Source organism: Amia ocellicauda, chromosome 7 (genome assembly GCF_036373705.1).
Source record: "Amia ocellicauda isolate fAmiCal2 chromosome 7, fAmiCal2.hap1, whole genome shotgun sequence".
NCBI lineage: Eukaryota > Metazoa > Chordata > Actinopteri > Amiiformes > Amiidae > Amia > Amia ocellicauda.
The window spans coordinates 40449308-40461648 of record NC_089856.1 but is presented as its reverse complement, the minus strand read 5'-3'; the positions used below and the strand labels follow the sequence as shown (position 1 = coordinate 40461648).

General features: G+C 42.5%; 1 protein-coding gene across 1 annotated transcript; it reads left to right on the top strand.

Moving 5' to 3' along the window:
- The first annotated feature begins 3306 nt into the window (after window positions 1-3306).
- On the top strand, window positions 3307-7674 carry ptmaa (prothymosin alpha a). The gene is made up of 5 exons (XM_066709606.1): window positions 3307-3468; window positions 6048-6119; window positions 6479-6578; window positions 6774-6844; window positions 7003-7674. The coding sequence occupies exons 1-5, from the start codon at window positions 3424-3426 to the stop codon at window positions 7048-7050; spliced, it is 336 nt and encodes a 111-aa protein (XP_066565703.1). The 5' UTR covers window positions 3307-3423; the 3' UTR covers window positions 7051-7674.
- The last annotated feature ends 4667 nt before the right edge of the window (window positions 7675-12341 follow it).

The window sequence follows — 12341 nt, the reverse complement described above, 5'->3', positions numbered from 1 at the left end:
ACGCTCCTGTCCTAGGGCGGGATTCAGAGGTACAGATCAACCTTCCTCCCTGCTGAGACCTGCACTGATGGGCAGGTCAAGGTCTTCCCTCAGTGTTAGAGCTGATGAATTTCTATCACTAATGAATAATTTATTTCTTGATAAGGAGACGGGTCTGAACAAGAAAATCGATGGTAATTTACACTCAGACTGTAGTGTGTATGCCTGTATTTTCCACCAGACTAGCACACTTCTCTGAAATGGCACAGCCCCACCCTTTCTACCACTGCTGTCAGCATGTGTACACACACAGGCCTAAACTTTGGAGCGTATAAGTATTTTTCTCACATCATCAAAGTAACCCCTGTTGTTCATGCTTTATCCTGATTTTCTGCTTTCAGGATTCCAGTTAAAATTTAAATGTTCTTCAAGTGGAACAATGTCACACAAAGCTGTCTGTTGCCTGCTGTTTAACCACATATGTTATCACAATATTGCAAACTAAAGGAACAAATCATATACATTAACATTCCTACAAAAAGCCAGAGACGCTTTTAAACGTGGAATACTTGTCTGCTACTTCTGTGGCAAAAGTGTCCTTTACAGTCCATCCTCTTACCACTCACCTATCCAGCTGATATGTGTTTTGTCAACCTTAATAAAAATACGGTCAATTTTAGTAAAGAACGTTTTCATATAAAAACTTGGAGCCCGTTTTATTTTTGTTATTAAATGGAGATTAAGTCAATGTCATTACAAAACAAATACAAGTCCACACAGTAGAATAAGCTTTTTTTGTGTGTGTTTTCTTGTACAGTATCACATTCACACTGCTTGATGTGCGAACGTTTCTTTTTGAAGTATCAGCTCTTAGTGAGATCCGAGTCCTTTCACATTACACTTAGATATTTAAATCTGCAATATTTGCATTTGATTAAAACACTCTTTTGAGAATATGACGAGCTATTACAGTACGACCTCCACCTCTACCTCCCACCTGTTTATAATTGCTTTCGTGTAATATTTATTTTTTTATTCATGAAGACCTAATCTCATGGCAACAGTAAAGTGTATGTATACCTTGCAGTTTATTATGTGGTGAGCAAAATACATCTATAGTCGATTTGTTCTTATAAATACTTATTAAGAAAAACAGGCCTGTTCAGTTCCCATTCAGTTCCTTTATCACATCAATTTGTAAAGACTATACAGTCACACTTTAAAATAATTGGCACTAGTTAATGACTTAATGTATGAATCCCACAGGAATAACATATGAATGCCTCATGCACTTGCACTGATGTTCACATGTATAAAACCTAACCCCAAACCTAATCTTTAAACCCAATCTCCAACCCTGACCCTAACCTTGGCATACCTGAATGAAAGCAGAACTCAGATAAAGTGCATACGATATCCATGTGTTTATTTCTGTGCTAACGAAATGTGTTGTTTTAAACATTGTAGGTAAACGGGACACTGACAGATTAATTAAAATAAAACACGAGTTTCCTTACTCAAATAACACATTGTGTGTTAACTATACCTTGTGAAAAGAAAACCCGTGCTAAAGAAAACATAACAGGGGTGTGGGTGTGTGTATTTGATGTGTAGTTTATTGATTCCCAGTATCCATCTAGTATTTGTGTACAAATAAATGTTTAATATCGTTTTTCTTGTGTGAGGTAATAGATACACTTTCTCTTGTGGGGGGATGAATCATTACTATACATTTGCATCCAAGTAATGCAAAGTCCAACTCCGTATTCTACTAGGAGCCATATCCACGTTTTCCAAGCAACCATTGATAATGATGGATTGTACAGTTATCCAATCACAGACCGCAAAGCGTCAAGTCTGTGTTCGCTCTAGTTATTGGACCAATCAGAGAGCTTCTCTTTCCGAAGCGCTCACGACTAAGACGGTCTCGGAGAGAGGTAGCCATGTTGGTAGGGTAAGCGAGTGCCCTTTGTTTATTTATTTATTTATTTGTATATTTACATTTAGATATTTCTCAAGTAAATTGTATGGTTTTATGATTTTACATGACGCAGACAAATGTGGTTGAGCGTCAAGACATTTAAACAATATATATCTGACCCGATTTAACCGTCATGTTGAGGAAAGAAATAATCGTCCTCCATGTTTGTTGTGGCACATTGCAGTGTATACCTAAGGACATGCTTGCACCGTGTGACCTACACATTTTCTGCGTCGTTCCCGTGTCTTTCCTGTATGAATAATACAATAAACAGACTAAACAAAAACCGGGAGATTGTTTTGGCAAAGGTCGGGGGGGGGGTCGGTTAACTTGATGGTTCGTTTCGCGTCGACCTTCACATCTCTAATGGCCGAATTTGAAAAATGTGAAAATGAGGGTACGCTAAATGCGTGCGCACTGCTTTCCACACACGTCGTTATGCAAACGCGGTGTATTTCTGTCAGAGGGATGAAGGGGGGAGAGAGAGAGAGAGAGAGAGAGAGAGAGAGAGAGAGAGAGAGAGAGAGACGGGGGGGAGTCTGCCAGTCAATTGGTCTGTTTAACCAGAAGGCAACGTTTCTTTAGCATGCACGAATGTCTTTTAACATTGAAAACGAAAACACGTATAGAAAAACAACAACAACGGAAAACGGCAGTCGCACTACAGTATACAACACATCTATTAACGACAATAAACGCAAACTTGTATTAAGATCGCACACACTTATTAAAAGCACAGTCCTCTGCGAGTAAACGTTACGAAGACCGAAGCTGGCGAACTGCACACTTCGCTTGTCTTGGCCAATCATACCCGGTGCACAACTATCGCTTTTAATAGCTTAACGATTAATCATGTGTGAGCATCTTGTTATACCACCCCCTCATACTCCCCCTACAAAACAATATAATAACCATGAAGATGTTTTAAACAAACATAAGCACAAACACATTTGCATTCAACGGTATTTATGATACCACATTGTAGTGGTAGTCCGTTTTTTCCCCCTTTCTTTTTGGAGGGGGGCGGTAGAACTATTCTAAATGGGACAAATTAACCATTCTATCACATTGTGATGTTTTTTCCTAACGATGCATTTGTTTTGCTCTTTTTTTCGGGGGTTATGGGAGAGAGATTGAGAACGGGAGCAGGGCTGAAAACGGGCAGAAACTCGCCACACGGGTGAGTCGGAGGCTGGATTAGTGACGTTCTTTCGGCGTTTGGAAACACTAGCCATTGTTCGGCCCACCAATCACAGGCCCCGATTCCGTCGAGCGCTGGCCAATCAGAGGCCGGCCGACACGCCCCTGGCTCCGCCCAGCACTCTATATTAAAGGCACTGCCGCCGCGTGAGTTCGCCACTGGCACTTAATAGCCATTTTTGTGTTGTCGTCTCTGCAACTGGATTTGTTTTATTATTTTTTTTTCCTTCCCCCGTACAAGATCTCAAACGTTCAGACTGAAAATGGCAGACACAAAAGTAGATACCAGTTCCGAGATCTCTGCTAAGGTAAGAGAGAGAGAGAGGAGGAGGAGGAGGTGGAAAATCTGTTGGAATTCATTTCATACACCGGATTTGTGCAGCTTTTGTATGTGATCCATGATGTGGCTGAAATAGAATATGCATAGTGTAAGTTTGGGAGCGCACTGGCAGAAATGCTTGTTTTGCCGAATGGGGACTCAGACCTGTGAAAGATTCACCGTTTTGAGGAGAAATAAGTTGCAGATGCACCCGAACGAGGATGTGGAAGTTGGGCTCATTAGAGACGCGGCGGCGCTCATTGTCCGGAGTGTAACAGTCCGCGCTGCTCTTTGTTTATACGAGCGTGTCGGCGTCTCTTTGAACGCCGAGGAGGGGGACCGGCGCTCCGGCTCGCCGAGGACGCCGCGCCGCCCGGTTTGCTCGTTTCCACGGCGCTTCGGAAACGGTTTCGTTTTCTCGGTTCGTTGCAACTACTTTCCCCGTTTAAAGGACGCGTCTCTTTGAAGCCATACGTTTGAATTGGTGTGTTTTTTTTGTTGGTTTTCCCTCGGAGTCTCACTCCTTTTTATTTTAACTGACTCCATCACAACACGCACACGCTCGTATGGGTGGCTATTTAAGTCAACCGAAGTTCGGATTCTAGATTTTTGGGGATTCTGTTGGAGAACTCCAGAACACGCGCCTAGTCGGGGTTTTAAAGAATTAAAACTTGGGGGAAGTATCCGTACCCCGTTTGAATCCTTTTACCACGGACTGTTGCGCTGATGTGCGTCTGAAATGCGGAGTGAAGAGATTTTAAACGTAAGCTGAACTAGCCTGTATACAGACTGATTACGCAGGTTCTTTATATAAAAATAAGCCTGGAGTGTTTCGCCGTGTATTTCGATTACCCGACCCGTTTTGACAGATCGATCATTAATGAGGCGCGTTATTTCCCCCCATCCTGGGCGTGCGTGTACACGGTGGTCGCGGCTTGCGGATCCCGGTGTGGGTCTCCGTACCTGGGCTCGGTGGAAACCCGGTTCCCCGCGTCTGTGCACGGTGTCGAGACGGTCCAGCTGGCTAGTTCCGCTGCTGTCGCGCCCCCCCTCCTTCCTCTCGGTCTGCCTCCAGTTTCAAAGTAAAACCCATTTCTTTTAAACGAGATAACCGTGTGTGGGGGTGGGTGGGGGGCCGTGGTTGTCGTCCCGGGGTCAGCAGAGCGCATCCCCGGGTGAACCAGCAGCAATGCTAGCGGGGCTGTAACAGAGGTTGGCGCTGCACTTGTGTCGAGATGAGAGCGGAGGGAGCTGCCGTTTCCCCCTCTTTCGATATAGGAGGCTAGCGTTGAGAGGAGACCGAGCAACTTCAAATCCAGAAGTTGAAACTAATCGAAGTAGCAACGGGGTTGATTTTCCATCACCGGTGCCGTGGTGGGTCTAACCTACTTTCCGCGGCGTGTGCGTGTGTGTAGGGGCGGCCGGTTGTTGGGCATCGGAGACGCATCGAGTGGCTGGTGATCATTGGGTCTTAAATTACGTCGCGTTTCTGATTTGCTATAAACAGAAATGCGTCTCGCCGAAGCACTAACCACATTCCTGCGTGTCTCGGTTTGCCCGATTGATTGCACGCTTTACCTGGTTAGACTGCGCTTGGATTGAACGTACAGGAGTTTATAAAGTGTCCATTTTTGCGCTTTTTTTCCACTGGTCCTTGTTCGTGCAGGCTATTGAAATAAGGGCAATTGTATGGCATTGGTAGGAGGCGTCGCTGGCGTGATGTAGTCGGTAACCGGCTTAAGGGCTCAAGCTTACAGAAACTAATTAATAAGAGATTTGCCTCATCAAGAGAGACGTCTGGAAGGGAAAGGATTGAAAGGTGTAGTAAATCGAAGTGAATCTGCATTCTGTGGATGATGTTTTTATTATTATTCTCGGAGCAAATGCACTGTGGAAGGAGTAGAGAACAGAGAAGCACATCTTGCGAGGCGTTTGTTTTTGCTTACCACTCCGATTTGGGTTTGGATCGAGAGGGAACATGTCTATGACACCACCGCTCCTTTCCTCCTCAAGTCGCTATTGTCTCTCTGCACTCGGGCTAAATTAGCCAGCCTCTTTCTGGCTGCCTGCATCGTCTCTCAGAGCTCATTTGCTGCGTTGAAATAACCGGGCAAAGCACCATGGGAGTTGTAGTGTTCTCCCCGGGCGTGTCTTAGACGGGTATGGTGTCTGCCGTGCTTGTTGAACTACAAAGCCCACAGTATCTCAGCGGCATCAAAGGATCGGATTACAAGGCTTTTAGGTCCATTAAAGTGGGAGGGACGTAGCACTGGAGAGCAGCCAATAGGGTGCTGGGTACTGAAGTGTCGCATTTCAAATGTAAAATAAAAGCATGCTTTGCCGAGTGTACTGAAGGGGGTGAGAATGAGAGTAAACATGCCACCTTATGAATGGCATTGTCCACATTCTGTTTACTTAACCCAATTAAATGTAGGCTATTAGTCCACATTTTTTCAATCTGAATAGTATAATCAAATCAATTTTAAATGTTTATTTTGTATGTCGGTGCCCGTAACAAAGGCTGTACTCTGCTGTATGGTAATGTTTGCATTTGAATGTCCCCTTTAGGATCTTAAAGAAAAGAAAGAACTTGTGGAGGATGCAGAGAATGGAAAGGATGCCCCTGCTAACGGAAATGCAGTAAGTCTTCAGTCCTGTGATACTCGATAACCTGTGCTACAAAATGTATAATGCTCTTGCTTATTTTCCATAACCACCAAAATTATACTTCTATTTATCCCTCCCAGGTATACATTTTAAAATGTTAAACAATGTCACTAACAAAAGTTACATTTGGGGAGGATTTTTTTAAATAAATTTAAAAAAGTGTGGGGGGGTGCATATTATATGGGTGAGTGTGATGGTTACATTTACTGTTTTTTTGTTTTGTTTTTTTATTTATTTTTCTTTTTTTCTTTTTGTGTATGTTCTCAAGGATTAATGTATTTGAATAGCTCCAGTGCCAGTTATTAAAAGTGGTGCACCTTGCTCTCCCACAGGAGAACGAGGAGAATGGTGAGCAGGAGGCAGAAAATGAGGTAGAGGATGAGGATGATGAGGAAGTTGGGGAGGATGATGACGAGGAGGAAGACGGAGATGGTACGGTGCTTTCCCCCCTTTCCCCCCCCATTATATCCCCACACTGCCCTCTCACCGTCTATTGGGAGTGGGGTTAATTTTTACTGTAAAAGCTCAATCTAGATGGTTTGCTTATTTCAATGAAACGGGAGCACCTTTACAGCTTCCGCTCCAGAACTCGCCTCACTTGATGTTTCTTTTAACTCTTCCTCCTAGGTGACGATGATGAAGATGATGATGAAGTGGAGGCAGGCACGGGCAAGAGGGCGGCTGAGGAGGATGATGAGGTATGGAGTGTACAGTCTGGCCAAGTGGGTGCAGTGTTGTTTACTGACTTGACTGTGGGTTGAGGGATGTGGGGAATTCTAGGTGGTGAAATATTAACACTGAAAACCACCATCCCTGAAACTGAACTGGGTTTCTAACTCACTTTTTCCATTTTTAGGATGACGTTGAAACAAAGAAGCAGAAAACTGATGATGACGATGATTAAAAGCAGTTTTTTATGCACCCTACTGAACCCCACCTCTGCCCCTCTCCCTCCCTCAACATGTCTGTTGGAAAAACAAAAGAAAAAGAGCAAATGCATGGTCATCATCAAGTAGAGCAACGTCCGTGAAAACACCAACTGCAAATTTTTTAAAGAAACTACCAAGACTTCAAGGCTCTACCTTCTTAAATACTTTAAAAGGAGAATTTGTTTGTATTTTTATTTACATTTTATATTTTTGTACATATTGTTAGGAGGTCAGCCATTTTTGAGTGATCTCTGGTGACCAATCGGTGCTTTGAAGTGGATGCTTCTCTATTAAATAGACTTTACTTGTGGTTTGACCATGTCATGTTATCTCAACAGAAAACTTGTAAAAAATCAAAAACTAAAAAAAAAAAAGGAAAAAAGGAAAAAAAAATATTCCGAGCATTCCAGTAACTTTGTGTATGTACTTTTAGTTGTACAATAAGTAGTTGGTTTGTATGAGATGGTAAGGCCAAAGAAAAGGTTTTTTTTTTTTTTTTTTTTTTTTTCTTCTCTTTGTCTACAAAATTGCTGTTTATTGTGGCCTGTTTGTATGTGTGAACAGTTTGTTGTCCAACAATAAACCGGAATTTTATTTTGTGAGTTCTTACTTTTTTGTTTTGCCACCCCCCTTCCCTCCCCCTGCTCTTTGTTTAGTCCCCTTGTTTTTATTGACATCGCAACATGATTTTTTTTAAAATGCATTGGGGGGAGGGGGTGGGGATGGTAGGGTCTACAATACGAGGGAAATTTGCGGTTAGTGTATTTAATTGGCCTGTTAGAAATGTACATCAAATGTAAATTATTCATGCCTTAAGATTTAAGATCTGGTAAATTATATTGCGTTTATCAACTGGTGGTGTATTTCTTTTAATCACAATGGTTTGTAGTCCCTTTTAATTGTACAGTGCTATAATTTGGTTGAAAGTAAAACCATACTACTGACCGCTTCCTTCGCAAGCCAAGAGCAAGATCTCGGTGCAGAAGAGCTGGGCTGGACCTTCACCGCGGTAAGGATGATGGGCTACACAGTCCTGCATGTTCCGGGTACAGGCCACGCCCCCTGCAATCTTAATTTGTGCACTGTAAATTTAAATAACATTTAGCGGTGCAGGCCTGTAAGCCTTCTCCCGTCGCTTATTGGGTTTTTACACGCACCATTCACTTCAGTTAGGCGAACACAATGCGGAGGCGTACGTTTTAGTGCTGCTGACCAATGATGTGCTTCTAATGCAATGCACTGCAAATACGGTTCAGCCCGGCTGTCACTCAAACCATGAGCCATTGCCTCGCTGAAGTGCGTCGAAAGATGTTGAACGGTGGGGGGGCAGGGTGCTACATTTGCCGGTGGATCCAAAATCAGTGACGGCTTCTGCGCACACGGTGGAGGCCTATCCAAGTTGCGCTACACTCCTCCGCATCCCCTGACACGTGAACTTGTTTAACTCGAGGAGTTGCGTGTCCTGTACGGGTCGTGTATGAGGGACAAACTTCACCTGCTTCACCTTCGACCTACGTCACACAATGCGCGCGCAGGTCGCCCCGGTGCTTGGTGTGGTCGGCGCGAGAACAGGTGCGTTTATTTCTATACAATCGTCGCCTGTTGAGTTTAAACGAGCGCTTGCTTTTCGTTAAATTAGTCTGCCGGCATGAGTACAGACACGTCGTGTACGTGTCGCATTTCCTCACCCGTGTGCTCGCTGGGACCCAGGCTTCATCAGCCGTCGCCCGGCTGGGTGAAAGTCCAGGGACGTTTTTAGTCCCAGTCCGCCCCTGCTGCCCGGTAAGAGCTTTGTTGTTGTTGTTGTTGTTGTTGTTGTTTTTGCTTGTTACTGTTAAACACAGTTTTCCTATTAAAATGCCTATAGGAGCCCACACTATTACACTTCATTGCAGCCGTCTTGTGTTCAAACAGCCAATGTGACGTGAGCGCAGTTGTGTGGCAGTTAAGGGCGCCTGGTCGTCTGTCTGCTCTCCAAACAAGATGATGGTAGTCCTACTAATATCAGATTAATCATCACACACACAGGGACATCACTTTGAATTCATAGGTTAAATGGAGTTAATCACCATATAGAATTGAACCCTAAAAGCTTTCTAGTTCCCAAACTAAATATGCTTAAATATCTAGAACACCAAAACAGGTAGTGGAAACAAAACTTTCAGACCTTTTTCTGAGGATTTATTAAAGGACTTCATTCATGTTTTGACTAATGTATTTACATTACATTTGTGAAAGTCCTATTCAGTTTGTTGTGTAATTACCAATAAGTGTGATTAATAACAGTGTTGAAATTGACTTTAATGTATATATTTGTTACTGTATTGTGACTACACCTATACAAAAGCTTTTAAATATACTATAAAATGGACTCACTCTCCTTGTTTACTCTGAATTCGTCATAGATAAATAAATAAATAAAAATATGGGCTTCAAAGTGTGTGCATCTATCTAAATATATTCATATTCATAGTAATAACTTTGATTCTGATCCAGTGTAGATCAATAGAGGCATCATATCAAGAATGAAAGAACCAATCAACCGGAGTATCTACATTGTGGCTGGTTGGTTGATTCTTCAATTCTTCATATGATAGTAAATAATCATTACTGCACTCCTCTTGTTTTATTCAGACCCGAAACATCAATCAAGTCAGCTGCATACCAGTATTTTTGCATTTTACATTTACAGGAACTAGATACTCTTGTATAAATATGATTCTCTGATGAATGGTGAAAGTATTATGATGAAATGAATAGTGAAAGTAACTATGTGGAAATGGTTTGGACCTCCCTGAATATAGAAGTGTCAATATGTATGTGCAGTCTAGTGACATCTGGTGGGATTTTATCAGGGCAACATTAATTGTTGACTTCAATGGTCTCATAGCTTCTAGTAGAAATAGTTTATTTGACATTATTTATTAAATTGTACACACTGCGCTAATAAGATTGCATAACTTCATACAGAAATCTTCACTGTTTTATTACAGTGCTGCATTTCAGTTAAGCTCCATGCCACACTGGCCAAAGCAAGAACAGACAGAAAAAAGGGATGCAAAGTTTTGTATAATACTGGAAGTATCTTTAATCTTCCCACCACTAAAGATAATTTTTTCCACTGTGCTTGATAAACAAAAAGATAGGCCTATAATAAAAAAATCAACAAAAGTATCTGTGATATGGACTATTTTAAGATGCTCAATATGAAAACCTTCACATGCAGCTGGTTGTAGTGTGATGAATGATGCTGGTTTCAGGAGTACAGTAACCCCTTCCGTGTGCTAATTGTGTATTATTTTATTTATAATATCATCATCAATAATGCTTCTAGAAAAGGCAAGATATCTCTCTATAGGAAGATTACTAAAATCCATCAGATAAGGATTATTAAACCTTCCAGATGGTTAGTTTCAGGATTCCACTTCATTAGCACCGAGACACCCTAATCAGACCCCCACCAGCAGAACCACCAGGCTGAGCTGGGGGCTGGGGAAGTCCACAAGAACACTTCCTGTAAAACATGCAAATTTTAGTTAAAAGTGTTTGTATAGATTTCAGTGGTTGTTTTGTTGTTGGCTTGCATTTTTTTTTTCTTTTACTCCATACAAGTCCTAATTTTTCAAAAGCCATTCTAAATTACACCAAGTGGGTCTGTTTCACACATTGGGATGATGCTTTGTATCAGAAGATACTCAGATAATGATAGTAGTAAGAAGGACATAGGAGAGTTCTGTGCAGAATCCTTAGCAGATTATTATTTGATATGGTGATTTGAGCCGAAATTGGCAACATTGTCTTTTTCACTTTATTGCAGTGTATTTTAATGAATGCACTGAATTATTCTGGCTAGCTCAGTGCTCCTGATTTTTGCACCTGTTTAATGCCCTGGAGAGGAGAGGAGAAATATTTCTGTACAAATCAGGAATCAGGACTCCGAACCATATCATTTATGTTAATATACAGGTTTTTATTTTATTAATTCATACTGTATGTAAAGACAGCTTGCAGTTTTATCACTATGAGGTCTGTGTAAGTGGGGGGATGGGATGTCATGGATTGCTCCCATTAGGAAGTGATTCATGGCAGATGCAGGCCCCTCTGTAATGAAGAGCTCGGACCTGTTTCTGAGGCACTAGGCTGGTGATGTAATCATTGCAGGCCCCCTTCCACTAATTGACCTGCATCATAAAAGCTTTTCCCTCAACCCGAGTGATGCTCTGTTTCCTGTGGCCACAGCTGCCAGAGATATGGGCTTGATAATTCATTTAGTGCGTTCCACAATGGCGAGCTACCGTGCTGTACTATTCCATTTCTTTTAAGGATGTTCTTGTGTTGTTCTTCAGGAGTGTGATATCCTGCAAGTTCTCGGCTCATTTTCAAGATTCTGCTGGATGTGCTCTACCGCCTGACCTAGTAACTGCTCGCCCTGTGTCGGCGCTGTGCATTGAAAGGGTTTGCATCTGCGCAGAGGGGTTGTCTTATCTGCCAACGTGCGCACAGTTCTTTGCAGAGGAGGCTGTGAGAGTGGGCAGCCCAGCAGGGACCGACTCAAGTTTGACATGCATGGCTGTAACTGGGAGCTCTGGAGATGCTTGCCAGAGACATGCTGCCCCAGTTGGTGCAAGCAGCTGTACCTATCTTGTCCCCTGGAGCAAAGCAAGGCTGGTTCCGGTCAGGACTTGGATGGGTTGTTTCAAGGGAACATCTGACGGCGGTGTTGTCCAGCCGGTGACACTCCTTACCCTGGAGCAGAAATCCCAAACCAGAGCCCTAGTGGGGTGGCAGGGGACTTAACAGAAAGAGACAGGCTTTTAGATGGGATGAGCAGCCATGCCCTGTCAACTGTCTACTTTTGTGGTGAACCCTAGTGGTGGATCTAATCCTAATGTTCTGGCTAAATGCTAATTTGGGCTTTCACAGTTAAGATCCTCTAAAAATTTGCGTTGGTTTAAGCCATGGGAAGATATTATTTATGAAAGGGGTCATTCTTATGATGTGTAAGCAACAGGAATGCAATTGGATAGTAATCACCAGTTCTTCACTGATGGGTCCCCTATTTTAATCTCGCACATCTAAACATGAAGAGTTTGACACTATCTTTCTTTACAGGTTCCAGTCATGCATTTAAATAGTTACTACTGCTAGTCTTCCAATTGCATATTCTTAGGGAACTGGAAACCTTTTTTCCCCTCCTCATTCATGTGAAATATATCTAATTGTTCTTGGCATTTTTCAGCTGTACATATCAACACTGCATGAATTC

Coding starts and splice junctions, on each gene's coding strand:
- ptmaa (XM_066709606.1), top strand. CDS start 3,424: ATGGCAGACACAAAAGTAGATACCAGTTCCGAGATCTCTGCTAAG. Junction 6,120..6,478: donor CCCCTGCTAACGGAAATGCA/GTAAGTCTTCAG, acceptor GCTCTCCCACAG/GAGAACGAGGAGAATGGTGA. Junction 6,845..7,002: donor CGGCTGAGGAGGATGATGAG/GTATGGAGTGTA, acceptor TTCCATTTTTAG/GATGACGTTGAAACAAAGAA.